We start from the raw sequence: 16,075 nt of genomic DNA on the forward strand, positions 1-16,075 counted from the left end.
ATATATATATATATATATATATATATATATATATGAATGATACTCTAGGTTCCAGATCATTTTATAATTGTAGTACCAAAGAATGACAACTTGCTTTGTGATAGGAAACTTTTTCTAAATCGTTTAATGTTTTAACTTTAAGAGATCGCAAAGATGCATTCTTTATTGGATGTGGGAATGATTATTGTAATTACCTCCAAGTCAAATTAAATTAGTATTTGTTAATAAGACACGACAAATGCGTTAATGAGCTTTACATAGCACAGATAATTACTCCCTCTTTTTCACTACTGAAGTCTTGGGAACATGTAAGCTTATGATTTAACCTGCGTGCACCGTCTTGCATTTGTATAATCATATCGATTACGTTTGCTATTTTATAATTCGTTTCATAACCAACAACACAATTTGAATGAAACAGGAGTGTTACGCAGGATATGCTCCTACAAAGGAGGGTTGTTCTTTTCTAACGACAACTCTCCTATCAATTATGTGGTTTCCTTAATATCGATAGGAAAATGATGTTCCACACGCCATAATGGCGGTATTAATTTTGTATTAACTTATTATAAGTGTTTCTGAGATTGCAATTTATTATATTGATATGTGAAGAGACATTCTGGCAAAGGCGTACTTTCCATATGAGCCATTTGTTAAACATGTACCAAATTGTATTAAACTTTTTAGGCACGCGTCTAAGAGCATATTCTGCAAAATGTGATTTGGTTTAGGTTGCTGTTTTGCAGCACAGTAACCCGGTTAACTTATGTATTGTAGTGCAATGTGAAAGTACTCATCACGTTAACCAAGACACGCTGATCAAATGCCAAGGTTCAAATCCGCATCTTTCAATCTCAAGCTCAGCGCCATGCTAATCACTTTGTCATGCCTCCATTTCTCGCTTCTTTTGTTATATGATGCATGAAAATATTCAGCCTCCCTGAGACCCAACTGGTTGTGTCTTCTGTCACACCCTTAACAACGACGTGTTATATCTAGCAATTAGTTATTAAAAATATGTTTAACGCTTCCTAAGGCAATTTTAACTTCAGTTAGAAGTACGTTTCATGAGATATGCTCCACAAAAATTGTATTCAAAATCTCTACACTTTCAGTTATGAATTGTAACGTTCACTACATAAATATGGACTATTGACTTATTTAACATTCTAATAAGAAGTTGAGCAAAATCTGCATGACTTTAGCTTTAACGAGGGCATCCTTTATACTAATGATGTCTTTTATATACAGGGTGATCAACATGGCCAGATATTTTAATGTTCATATATACTTGCAGATGGTGCCGAGATAATTAACGTTTCAGTTGATTGGAATAGTACGCTGAATGAAAATAGCACCGCTACCCTAATATGCCAAATCGACAGTAATCCAGAATCCAACATCAGCTGGACCAAGCAAGGGATGGAGGTTACCTTGAAGGCAAATGTTTCTGTACTTCAGAGCCAGCTGATCCTTGAGAATGTCCAGTGTACAGATACAGGCAACTACACGTGTACAGCAAGCAATGGCATAAGTGACCCTGTCGAACAATCGATTCAAATATATGTTACTTGTAAGTCATGTTACTTGTTAAGTCGGGTTACTTGTAAGACATGTTACTTGTAAGTCATGTTACTTGTAAGTCAATATATTCAGACTAATTAAAACGTTTTAGACAAATTCTTGAAGGACTTTTTAAGCAAGCACAACAGTACCAACAAGAACAACTTCTGACAAATATCCCTGGCAATGACACCTTTTTCTGAAATGAGGTCAATAAAAATGTTTCTCAATTACATCTGAACTAATTCAAACAAGTCTGATTCTTAAATATTTTATTACCACGAGTTAGTTGATAGTCAGCTTATTTCAAATTGGCACCAGTTATTTTGTTTTTGATGCAAATATTGGGTAATAATAAGTAGAACATTTTTAGTTCAGAATGTGTAAATGGTATAAATAATTTATATAACATGACATCAATTAACAACCTGTAGTTGGCTCGTTTTGTTAATGTCAAATAAATGGGTCTCTTACTGAAACATTAGTAACATTAGGACCTCTTGCAAATATTAAAGGCCTATGACATTAAACTATTTAAATTAAATTTAGTTATGGAGAGACACGAGTAACTAGTTTATGACGCTGACAAAATTATTTAACACTCCAAGAACCTGCAACATTTCAAAACGTTATGATAACTAGTCTTGCTTCATTAGAGAGACTGATGGTTTTATCAAGATGCCTCTGGATATCATTTATTTGTGCACTCTTTAACATGAAATTAAATGCATTCCAATTAAACCTAAACTTAGTAACATTTACAAAAGAAGTAACGATCAATACAACACCGCTGAAGACAACCTGAGTCTGTTTGGGTTCATTCTGTGCCAAAAAAGCAAATAATAGGATGCCCTGATAAAGTTACAGTGATAATGCCATTAAGATAAAGTGTATTAGTGGAAAATTAAACCTACTAATGATTCCTCGTGAAACGGATTGATTGTCATCGAGAATTCCTTTTCGTTTTAGGTTACTGTCAACAAAATATCCTCCAAGTTTACGATACAATTCATCCTTTTTTCTTCTTAATCTCACGTTGATCACATCTGTTATTTTTTTTTTTCTTCCTCTCAGTTAGATCGCTAATTTACAAACGGTTCCAGCAAAGTCTTATTCATATGTTTTGTGCTGATTGGAGATGGTGGACAATCAACTAGTTTAATGTTTGAGAAGTCTAACTAATAAATTTAAATAAACATCAATGTTATAGGTCACCCTCGGACTGATTTTCGCTCACCTCCAGTGACCAAGGTAAACGGCAAGCCCAATGGAAATGCAGATTTGATTTACAGTGTTATTTCGTTCCCAAAACCAACATTTACCTGGTCTTTTATTGGTAATGGAAGTGAAAATATGGATGTGCCTGACTCTGCAAAACAACATGATACTGGATGGCAGTCTACACTCAAGCTTTTCAACCTGAATATGAATGACTTTGGATTTTATAAAGTCATGGCAAACAATTCATTTCCGCCATCAGCTTCAGAAGTATATGAGCTGATTCCAGTGGGTAAGCAAGTTATTATCTTCATCTAATTGTAGAAATTAGTAATAGTATTATGGAAGCAATAACTTCATCTAAAGGAGTTTCATTATACCATTATTATGTCTGGTTTAAATCAACAGCGTCATCTTTAGTATGTTTACAGCATGACATTTCTCGTTCACTGCACCATCGTAATATATATATATATATTGTTAATGAAGTGAGCTTTTTTATGCTTCTAGCAACAACCATATACGTACTTGTTATGCTTAACAGCAGCAGAGGGGGCGAATCCGACATTTTGTCCAATCGTTATTTTGCTTAATTATTACTTTCTGCACTCAGCGGATCCGGTGTAGTCAGCGCTGGTAAAAAAAAAACGACGACGTCGTTGGGGGATCGTCGCGTCGTCATTTGGTTTAATTAACACCTTCTGCGCGTCGATCCCCAGCGTCGTCAGCGTCCGGTAAGCACATCGACGACCGCGTCGATGTCATCGCCCCCTCTGCTGCTAAGTGGTTATTTACAATGAAAATTATTTACAACTAACCGAATATTTGGTCAAGTCCAATACGATATCGTGTCCGAGGATCATGTAAATTTATCGTTACAAATCCATGTGGGGTCGACTGAGCATGACTAAAAAAGTTTCGAAAACCATTAAAGTCCATGTCACCGCCGCACCATGTCTGCCAAATATTTCGTAGCGTGTGTGTATCAACGCCGTTGAATACAGCAAGAATATTACAGTTGTCTCTAATTACTTTTGGAATCTGAGTGTATCGTTGAGTGACATATATCACGTCAGTGTTTTTATGCCTGCCTCTGGAAAATATCCTAGCTGGGTTTTTTTGATTGTCTAACATAACATCATCGTACACGACTAGATTGTTAACGTCGCCATCAATATCATCAATACCCGGTGCATCATTGATATCTGTAATAAACTCGATGACATTTTTTTTAGCGATCGCTGATGCATTCTCGTTGAAATCTTTCAACACCTCGTAGCATCGTTGATCATCTACGCTAGGAGCAACCAAATACAACTTATCCCACTTCATCCATCTCATTATTAAATTGAGTAACAATTGCGTCTTGCCGGATCCAGATGGTCCGATGATAATCATCCGGATCGAGTTTGGTAACGCTGCAACATGCTTAACTGGTTCTCTTGTTTTAGTCGCCGAAAAATCAATTATATCCATATCTCTATACATAAATTATGGATCTATATTGTGTGAAGTGTAGAGTGCGTACTGGCACAAATGATATGACAACCGCTACAACAAGAAATAACAGATCGGCGCTTACTGGTAAGTGTGTACAATGCGGTACAAAGAAATTTAGATTTATTTCTATTAAACCCGGGGACGCTTTAAAAAAAAGCGAGGAGGTGATATTGCAGCCAAATTGGCAAAACTCCCCGGAACACCGTGGGCAAAGTATCCAGGAGAAAAACACCTCCCAGGATATAGCTACTGTGGCCCCGGAACACGATTAGATATCAGACTCGATGATCAAAATCAGCCCAAACCCGGTGAGTATCCAATAAACGCTATCGATAAGGCGTGTCATGTTCATGATGTTGCTTACAAAAGTAGCGATCTGCAACAGCGTCATATCGCGGATGTAAAATTAATTCACGCATTAAATGCTATTCCTGATAAATCCGTCAAAGAAAAATTGGCCTCATGGTTGGTAAAATCGGCTATGAAAGGTAAATTAATGATTGGAAGCGGAGCTTCTCGCGCTGGTAATTGAAAACGCTAGCGTTTATAATAACAACATGGAATCCATCTATTATTCTCCGAGAGGATACTGGAAGGGGAAGGCCGCAATTGATAAACTCGCAAGCGCTGCAAAGGTAACAAAGGCCACTGCGGCTAATTGGTTATCCAAACAGGCTATATGGCAAATTTATCTACCACCGCCTAAACAAATCAACTTTTCGCGCTTTGATGTCAGCGTACCTAATGAAGTTCATCAGGCTGATATACTATTTTTGCCGCATGACAACGGTTACAAATACGCGCTAACCGTAGTTGATGTTGCGAGTCGATACAAACAAGCGGAACCGTTAAAAACAAAGTCGGCAACTGAAGTAGCCGCTGCGTTTGAAAGAATTTATCGAAGAGGCCCTCTGCGCTGGCCAAATCTATTACAAGTTGATCCCGGTAGTGAATTTCGCGGTGCTGTTTTATCAACGCTGAAACATCATAGCGTCGCGATACGACGAGGTCATACTGCGCTACATCGTGATCAGGCAATTGTTGAACGATTCAATCGAACTCTCGCTGAACGGTTATTTGGATATCATTACGCGAAGGAATTCATCCAAGAAAAACGATCTCGTGAATGGGTTAAAAGGTTGCCAGGTGTAATTGCAGCGTTAAATAACGAGATTACCCGAGCAATCAACATGAAGCCCAGCGACGCGATTAAATACGAGTATATACCCGGAAAATCAAAAATAAATAGCGTTCCCAAGCCGATTCTTGGCGATGTCACTGTTAGATATCTATATGAACCAGGAGAGCTTGAAGGCGGTAAAAAAAGAGCTACTGATCCTATTTGGAGTGTTACCACACATAACATATCAACGATAACACGATCAACTGGTAGACCACCGATCTACAGACTGGATTCAACTGCTCCTCAGCGCGGATTTACACGCGAGCAACTACAAGTGATACCTGACGATACTCAATTACCCCCGCGTGGTCTTAACTAGCGCCGTTGCGTCTATTGCACTCAAGACATGTCAACCTCACATTGTTTTTGACATGACCGAGACTGTTATCGATCCTGTCCACGGTAAATTGGCGAGCGTCTTTATCCGAATAACGCCAGCGCATTACACAATTACAACTCGCGCAGTGATTATTCTGTTGTTGTCGTAACGCAATTATTAATTCGGCATCAATATCAAAACGCCGCTGTTTTTTTTTATCCTGTTGGCGGTAACCCGAGAGTTTTCTATCAATGACGCTTGCATCGATGACTCCGTCACTGGCTTCGTCACTGACTCCGTCAATAACAATTCTTCGAAGCTGATTTATCCTTCGTACTCGGGACACTGCAAGATAGACTAGATTCGACCATTCGATGCGATTATCAACCATCCAAACAATTGTGTCCGTGATGGTTAGTCCCTGCGAGGAATGTATTGTTGTTGCGTATCCTAGCGTCCACGGGGATTTATTAGCACGTAGCGCGTCCTCGACGACGCTGATATCAACGAGCACGATATCATTCAGCACGAGAATTTGTTTTTTTGTCCCTGACGCTGTCGGGCCCGGGATTTCAACTTCAATGTTCTGCTGCCGTGTGTCCGCGGGTCTATAACATAACGGCACTGGACACGTTGGAAACTTTTCCTTATGCAACGCAAACAACTTCCGCTGAAGTGTGTCTCTGACTATCTTTCTACTCGCTACAATCAAATCGTTTGGTCTCCATGTTTCCCAGAATTCATTCAACGGCGTTTCCGGAATCACCTCGCGGATTATTTCACATTGAATTTTATCCGGCTGTAATCTGATTAGTTTTTTAACCTCGCGCAGTTGTTCATCAAGTGCTCGATAATCAGTATCGGTTTCTTCATAATAGTCCACAAAACCCTTTAACCAATCATGTGGACCCTCGCCGACAAATGGTGGTGGTTGGCCATGGTCCCCACACATGATTACCGCTGTATTCGCGCGCAGCAACCACTCAAGAAACATTTGTAAAGTATCTAACGAAACAGTACATATCTCATCCCAGATGATAATGTCGGGAATAAATTTTTCACCCATTCGATCAGGAGTCCACTCACCGCCGCTGTATCGAAAAAAGCTGTGATAAGTAACGGCGTCAACATTTCGTTGTTTTATCTCTCGCGCTAGTCTATGAGTCGGTGTAAGCACGATTATACTTGCCCGCGTTCGAAATAATTCAATTGCCCGAGTCGTCTTTCCTGACCCGCCACAGCCGCTTAAATAAACTGTTTTGTGTCTACAAATTGGATCAGAACACGATGGTGCATTAGACCATTCTGACAATTTATCACCGCGTAAGTAGTTGTTCTCAACGGTGACATCTGCTGACGGGGAATAATCGCGTCGTATTTCATTTTTAATTCTCCATGTACCCCAACTCTCGTCCGGATTAGTAAACCCGGCTACGTTTTCCTTATACGCTACGTCAACATAAAACGAATCAACGGCTACTCTAACCGCGGTATCGGGGAATCTATTTATCATCGAGAATAAATTGATAGCGGCATAACCCAGCATAGACGCCCTCAAATGCGGATACGCGGGGCTGTCTCCATCGCCGTAGGTAACAACTGTACCCAACTTTGTTCCATTGGACAAGAAAGCTGTTTTGCAGTTCACGTATCTATTTTTTGCCACTGCGTCCTTGATTACGAAATCATATTCTGCGTCATCTATAATCAGCCGTGAGCAATATCGTTTGTAGTCGTGGTTTTTTCCACCTTGTGTGAACTTACCAATTATTCTTCTACCGAGATCTTTTGCCTCGCGGTTTCGTTGGTTAAATATCCTCCTGGACCATTCGATGATATATTCCTCGTCGGCATCAATGTTTTTTCTGGATTCGTCAATTATGCTATCTAGACGCTCCGGTTCTGGTAACCAGACTTCAGTCTGCGCCCGGTATGATATAATCGCGTCACTGACAATCAACGAAACTAGCATGCTACAATCAATCATATACCGTAGCAGCGCTATTGGCAACCACTTCTTTTCAGCTATGTGTCTACCGATCCAAATATAGCAACAGCGATGGAGTCCTGCCGCGAATTCAAATGATACTATGCGAGCGAATCCGGTTAAATCAAAATCAGGCAGTGGTCCATTAAGAGCAACACGAGTCATTTCATGTCTGGGGTGTCCAAATCGTTTGAAATATTCAGCGGCGGATCCATACCCGAGAAAACTCGCTGGATAACAGGCAACCATATCAACCGAGATCATAGCGTCGCGGTTGTATTCAGTGTTCCATAGTCCACCGTGATAGTACTCCAAACAACTGGATTGTACATCCGGTAGAAATTCCTTGCGCGTTGGTCTCCACGCATTTTTCCTTGCTGCAACATGAGCTACAACCGATGGAATCGTAAAACAATTTGTTAGCAGTTGTTCATCATGCTCTTCAAATTCTATGGCGGTTTTTTTCATCTTGTTGTGAAATGCTTCAGTGCGATATAATTCACCGTTTGGTCTTACAAACTGATCAAAGGTATCCGCATCGTTTTCAGCGCTGCGAAGTAACCACACTGATACAGGGTCGTTTTTACACAAGCAAGCAATAGCATCAAATAGTTTCCTCTCCGCGAGAAAACCGTCCTCTCCTAAAAATTCCCCCGGGATATACTTTACTGTTCTATCCCGTGGAAATATTGTGATCGCGGGCGTCCATGCGTGTTCGTTATGATCAATAATTTTGATTGGGGCCCCATTTGATTTGTACTTTGATTCGTATAATACTTCACCGGTTATCGTTGTAACGGTTATTGGAAATCTCAACGACGTTTCTAATCTCGCTATGTCGCTGATGGTTGCTCCACGCTCTTTTACGGTTAGTTCCCACTGGTTGATTTTGCTACGTCGTAAATCAGTCAATTTGTTTCCTCGACATGCATTTGTAAAATGCTCTATTATTCGTTCTGCTACACAATTTATCCCCGTTGACTGTTTCATCGGTTTCAGTTTTCCGATATCAGGTTTCTTATTTAACGGGTATATTCCATAAACAACTGCTGTTTCAGGATACGCTCGTTCATAGTATGGTCTGTCAATTCCGGTTAACAACCCCGGCTTGGAGTCGCGGCTGACAGTGACTGTTTTCTTGTCGCTGAGAACTGGTTCAAATTTATCACGTATGATCCAATCGCCTGATTTCACCCGGACAATGAATTTTACTCTGAAGAAATACCTTTTACCGTCAAGTTGTGATATTATCATTGCTGCGCGGTTGTCGTTCATGGTAGCATCAACAACGCCATCAATTCGAAATGTTGACCAACTATGAGATGCACCATCACGTTTGAATTCATCGATACAATCGCGTATTTTATTCAACAGGGTTCTATCGTTTATTAACGCTTTTGGTGTGTCCTTGAGGACTCTATCGAGATTGAACTTAATATTTTTCCGGGGCTTAATTACTGCTAATCTCTCGAACTCATCCATATAATTAAAACAAGTATTTAAATGAAAGAATATAGTATAATGAATAAATGCAAATGGTTGATGATTGGGTCGACAACCCCGTGCAATAAAGCATGTAGAGGTGAATTCTGCGGATATCATTTACAAAGCGTTCGTAATGGCTCTCTTGGCCCCCTACCGTGCTTGGTTTGCCACGTCGGTGTAAGAGGAAAATCGCAGTTGTGTATCAATTGTGGCGGAAAGCGATACAGGGAACTAAAACGCTATTATGACAAGCGAATTAAAAACGCCGTCATTGACCCCACCGCAGACTTCGTCATCAAAACTCCTCAGGACTACATTGCAAGGTTTATAATTAAACCAAATAATAAATTAGACAAGTAGTATTATTATACAAATGGACCAAGAGTTCAGACCTCACCCTGTGTTTGTTAATTACGAGGCATCTCGCGACGGTATTGTTAGAAACCGCAGACTGAAGAAGCCGGTTGGTACCGTAAATAATCACGGATACTTGCGATTTAATGCTGGGAAAAAAATCTGTCTTATTCACAGGATGGTGTATGAAGCGTTTAACGGACTGATCAACGACGGTCTCGTTATTGATCACATTGATGGATGTCCTCAAAATAACAGACTGTGTAATCTAAGAGCTGTTACACCGAGTCAAAATTCCAAATTTGGAAAAACAGGAGGGATGAGAAAGGCAAAACCCGTAAAGTCATTTGATACAATAACGCACGAGGAAAAAATATTTCGCTCAATGAATGCGGCTGGTAAATACTTCGATATTTGTAGTAAATCAGTTCTAGATGTTGCGGAGAATATAACTAAAACAGCGATCTCAAAAAAGACGGGTCACAGAATTCGATTTTCATATATAACATCAAAGGGAGATAACTCGTTTTGTGATAGCGTCTCATGACAAGAGTTATGTCCCTTGAAGTCCAATTAATGTTGCGATTAATTAATCATTTTACGATGAAAACTAATGAAATACACGCTATTATCTAACAGCTGTATTCTTTTTTTTAATGTTTTATTTGAGTATTTGGTTTCATTTAAATGCCGTGAAACACCATTAATAAGTATTTAAGGGTTTAACGATTCAAGGGAATTCAAATTAACACACACCTTGTGACTGACGCCGCTGTATTAGTCACTTTATATATAAGATGACTCGTTATAAGCCTGGGGCTTTCGAAAGCCAATTCAACTAATCAAAACTAACCCACGCTCTTAACCCGGGCGTGTGGTTGTCTTTTGTTTACAATCATGCAACCGGGTTAATTTAATTGGGTTGCTTTTGATTGGTTGAATTGGCCGTAGAGTTCCGCCCCGTCGTTTTATGTTTGTGCTGTCTTGTGCCGTCCCATCATCCATCAATCATTTCATTGTAAATATATTCATCCATGTAGTGATGTCCCTAAACATATCTTCTGGGAGGTCTACGATGACGTTTGTCACCCTAGGCCTCCCCCCCGGAGATGTATGTTTAGGGTTCCAAGATGTGAATGTCCTTAATTAAGTATATGTGTATGCCTGTAATCTGCCACAACACTCGAGTGGAGATTTACGGCATTGTACCGTCTATGTATGCCTGTAATCTGCCACAACACTCGAGTGGAGATTTACGGCGTTGTACCGTCTATGTATGCCTGTAATCTGCCACAACACTCGAGTGGAGATTTACGGCATTGTACTGTCCATACAAAAAACGGGGTCAAAAATGACCCCAATAATTTTATTAAATTTTAACTTAAATTTTATTAAAATTTTTGATATTAGAAATAAGATGTTTTATAAGAATAATGAATATCGAAGACATCAATAATATATTAACTGAGATTTCAAAATTAAAAAATCAAGGAATTGAATTATCTGATGGTCTCGACAGTGAAAAAATATTATCCGATTATGAGATTATTAACGAACAGTCGAAACGGGGGCGTTTTACCCTGGCCTGCGAGTATTTTTTTATAAAACGATTACAACATACGATTAATGAAAACTTGTACCACAATGACGCAAATGCATTCATTGGACTATTCACTGCCGTTGAAATAATACGAAAAAAACTCGGACGTGTTTATGAACGACGCCGGGAGATTTCTAGTAAGATCAAAAACATTAGAAGGATTATAGACGAAAACTCCGTGGAGCCCCCGATGGTACACTCGGCGGAAAATTAGAAAATTGCGGATCAATTTACAATAATGGTAGGTGAATCAGTTACTACTCGGCTAGCCAGAGAGCGGCTAGCAGCGCTTAAAAAGTTTATACCGTTACGAGACAGAGTGAGAGAGAAACTTCAAACGCGACAACAAATGCAAACCGATTTTACTGTTGGAAGCGAACAACTCTTTGCCCCGGTAACTAAAGCGACTAAGGATGCTACAGCGGTAACTGTACCCGTTCTTGGTGCGCTTGAAAAGATAGCGGCAGAGACAAAACAAACAAAAAGGTCCTTAGAAACACTCCCTGCAAAAATAGCGGCTGCTACAACACGGAGGCCACCACCACTCGCTATAACCGAACCACAAGAACCTTATGTTACAATGGCCGACGAGGAAGAATTAGGTGCTACTGCGAAAGAACCAGAAGAAGAAATACCCGAAGAAACACCCGAAGAAACATCGAAAGAAAAAAAGAAAGAGGGAAATATACCCCGTAATGTTCTTAAAAAGTCCGCAATAGATCAAATTAGAGACATCGACGACGATGAAGAATTAGTTAATTTTGTTGCTACAACATCAACTAAAAACATTCGAGATGAGTATATCAATGAAGGTTACAAGAAAAAAATAACCTCGACGGAGAACTGGGCAAGAATAGTGTATTTAGCGAGTAAACATAGAGAAGCATTACCACATCGTGGTGATCCCGATTACGATAAATTCCTCGAGAAAGTTAAGAGTAGAACACCAAAAAAAGGAAAAGGATACCCTGTTGGTAAAGAATCCTACGGCGTTACCTGCCCTAATAGTGTTCTCAGTGATATATCACGGCTGGAAGTACTAATTGGAGGAAAACGAGCCGGAAATAACTCTACGGAAATAATCAATGAGGCCGCTGATATTTGCAAGCGGTTATTTGCAGGCGGTATTATGGACATTAATGCATATCGAACGCTCATAGACGAACTCGTGGATGATTAATTGGAAAACTGGTGTTTTTAATAAGGATGATCATACACTACAACCATGATAAACCAGTACTCGTCTACGTGGTAAACTCGCGATTGCCTGTTTACCGCGCGTACTATGGAGATGGTCTCGGTAGCACCATTGCGGGGTTATTTACAAGAATGGCTCCAAAAGTAGCGCCGTTAGCCAAACAATTAGGAATGAAGGCTATTGATGTTATTCGTGATAAGGGTATTAGTGCCATTGGAGATGTTGCCGGAAGGGCGTTTTCAGCCGCGCGGGACAAACTAATGTCATTGGTGAAATTCAGGAGAAAAAAACAGAAACCACCGGTAATGCCATCAACGACAGTGATGCCTGCAAATGTCAGTAAAGTAATAAATAACGCCGTGGAAGAAAAATTAGAGTCGTTGGCGACGACTTCGCCATCCGCCGATGCGGCAACCAACGCACTCATGAACGCGATAGCGGGGAGTGGTTTAAATTCAAAGAATTTACGACGAAAAAATCGCAATTGAAAACATCAACATGATAAATAATAGAATGTTTGCGCGTACCGCTGATCCCGCGTTTGATATGGACGCCCCAGTACGCAGGGATGATTCTGTCCGTGATTATCAATATTATTCTTATTATGCAGCGCAACCTGACCTACGATCGCGAATTGAACTTCAAGTCCAAGATACCAGTAAATACTTTCTGCCGTGTGAAGCGTTTATCGAAATCGAGGGAGAACTCGTGACAAATGCCGCCGATAATGCACCATACGCAGATGACCATCATGTTCGAGTTGGCTTCGTCAACAACGGTATCATGGCGTTATTTGAGAGCGCCAGATATCTTATTGACGGGCGAGAAATTGAATCAATAGAACGCGAGGTTGATGTTGCAACGACGATAATTGGGTTGGCGAGATACTCGGATGATTATACAAGATCGGCGGGCCCATCTATAATGTTCGCAATGGACTCCACCGATAACGCTGATCATATTCAGTACATTAACGTGCTGGTGGAAAGAGATACTTCAGTTCCTAATCAAGCTGAAGCAGCCAACCCAGACCGCAGAACAAGACCGGGTGCTGAGTTCAATATCATAAAAAGTACTAACGATAATTTTAATCTAGGGTTTGCAACACGAATAGGAATGTTGCAAGGACCACGCCGAAAGTTTTCATGCGCGATTCCACTCCATCACATATTTGGATTCTGCAGAAATGTTAGAAAAGTTGTCTATGGGGCTAAGCATACAATCGCGCTGACGCGAAGGGGTGATGATAACAATGCAATATGGCATGCTGCTGGCGTCGCTGCCGGTAAAGTCATTTTAACTAAAATGGCATTGTGGATGCCGGTGTTGACTCCATCAGTTACCACGGAAGCACGATTGTTAGCATTTATGGAACAGGGAGGGAAATCGTTATTGAGTTGGCTAGCGGTAACAACTGATGCTAAAGAGGATAACGTCGCCGATACGTTTACATGGCACTTGGCGTCAAAACAGGGTGTTTCAGCCCCGCGTCATATATTCATAGCGCTACAGAATAGGGAACGATTGGGTAATCAAGAACGCAGCCATATGATATTTGATCGATTAGGAGTCATGGAGGTTTCGCTGAGAATAAACGGACAACAGGAACCATCCGAGGATATACAGCTTAATTACGGTGACAACCATGTCGCACGTGTGTATCATCGATTGCTGTCATATATGGGTCGTGATCAAAACGTCGACACTGGTTTGCAAATATCACAACTTGATTTTAAAAACCTGTATCCGATTTATTACTTTTCGTTGGAACATCTTGATTTAACGAGACAATCCGTCGTTGATATACACTTCCGAGCTCGTATAGCCCCAGCTGGTGTTAATTACAGAGCGGTCGCTGTCATTCTCAGCGATAAATCAATGCTGCTAGAAGGTGTTGGTGGACGAATGAGAATCGTTGATGCGCCAGTGGAAAACATGTAATTGAAAGCACAAAACGCGTTTACAATAAAATGTCGTATAGTGTCGTCAATGTAGAGTTGACTGATGGTCAAGTCAAGAAATTACGATCAAAGTCGGCTAAACAATGCGGGATCACAATAACGCTGAAGCCGTCACAGATGGCGGGTGGTAATCATAAGATATCGTTGACGGCGCGTCAAATAAAACATTTCAATGATGCGATGAAGAATAAAAAGGGTGTTCAAATAGATTTTTCCGCCGCAGCAATTAAAAACATGGAAAAGACCGGTGGGATATTTCCGCTGTTAGCTGCGATTCCAGCGTTGATTGCCGCGGCCGCACCAGCAGTGGCTAAGGCGGCGGCGTTAGGAGCCGTTGGTACCGCGGCGGGGATGGCATTGAAGAAGGCAACCGGGAAAGGCTACAAAAAAAAACGACCCGTGGCCGGAAAGGGTCTAAGACTACCGGGAACCCCGTATTCATGGTATTCGGGAAAGGGTCTAAGACTACCGGGAACCGTTTATTGACTCGGGAGTCTATGACTCCTATGTCTAATTTTGATTTAATAGACGCCGCAAACGCGCTAGCGATAAAAAACTTCAGAGGTGTTTTTATGAGAGATCAATTACCGGCGGCCCCAAGGAATATTGAAACCGGTATATATAACCTCGATGGGTCCTCCGGAGCGGGAACTCATTGGGTTGCATACGCGATTGATCCGCGTGCGATCGTCTATTTTGATTCATACGGGTTAGCCCCGCCGAAAGAGTTCATGCGGTATATCCGGGCGTGTTCAGCCCCGGCGTGTTCACCCCGGGTTTTTTATTCCACGCTGCCAACACAGCGATTAAGTGACCCACCGATATGTGGCCGTGAGGTATTGAACGTACTCGCGGCGATTTCATCATCGCGGAAACCACCTCATGTGGTTGTAAACGAATACACTAGTGGGGTCGTAGAAGCTCAACGGATTTTAGAGAATAACATTTACAATAATAATGATTGATATCTGGGGGCGACCGGTTTCGGCGCTGAAAGAATCCACGGAAACGACCGCCGCCGACATAAAAAAACTAATTGAGGATGAAATCGCTGATATGTTGAATCTAACAAGTGTTGACCCGGGCGAAATAGTTGTATTTCAAGACCGCCAGGGTAAATTGAAATCCGGTAATGTGTCACTGAATGATGTTTTAACACGACAGCGTGATGCCGCCGAGGGCACTATCGCGTTGTATACCGGCGACGGACGACTCAAACCGGGTGAATCCATCTTGACAATAAATGGAAAAATAAGTACACTTGGCGACAATTATATAACCATGTCAAATTCGTTAAAGGGTTTACGTGGTGAATTTAACTTTCATGGAGAACAGTTCAGGTCGATGATAACGCACGTCGGCGAAATGCGAGACATTGTCAATAGTTTTTTTCGGGGACCCCCGACGGCAGACGAACCAAATCTTGTAATAATAAAAAATGCTATTTCGGATCTTATGGAGATGTCGGCCAATTTACCCCCGTTGCGAAAAAATGTTAACAGGATCGATGACAACTTTGATAAATTCTTTGGTAAAAAAAATACCAAGCCGGATGAGATTACAATAACTATAAATGATATCACTGCGTATGGACAGGAAATAAAAACAATCAAAACTGATGTTGCAACAAACAAAAGGAGTGTAGACGCGCATGAACGGGAAATAGAAATAATCGGCGCTAATGTTGCAACGATCATAAATAATGTA

General features: G+C 40.9%; 1 protein-coding gene across 1 annotated transcript in view; it reads left to right on the forward strand.

Moving 5' to 3' along the window:
• LOC149773300 (roundabout homolog 2-like) overlaps window positions 1-16,075 on the forward strand; it is a 103,458-nt gene that overhangs the window by 52,045 nt on the left and 35,338 nt on the right. Inside the window, exons 4-5 of the mRNA XM_089946513.1 lie at window positions 1,298-1,573; window positions 2,774-3,073. Of these exons, the coding sequence (XP_089802639.1) occupies window positions 1,298-1,573; window positions 2,774-3,073 (576 nt within the window). The remainder of the gene's footprint in view (window positions 1-1,297; window positions 1,574-2,773; window positions 3,074-16,075) is intronic.

This window comes from Sinohyriopsis cumingii, unplaced genomic scaffold (genome assembly GCF_028554795.1).
Source record: "Sinohyriopsis cumingii isolate HCF-2022 unplaced genomic scaffold, ASM2855479v2 utg000695l, whole genome shotgun sequence".
Classification (NCBI taxonomy): domain Eukaryota; kingdom Metazoa; phylum Mollusca; class Bivalvia; order Unionida; family Unionidae; genus Sinohyriopsis; species Sinohyriopsis cumingii.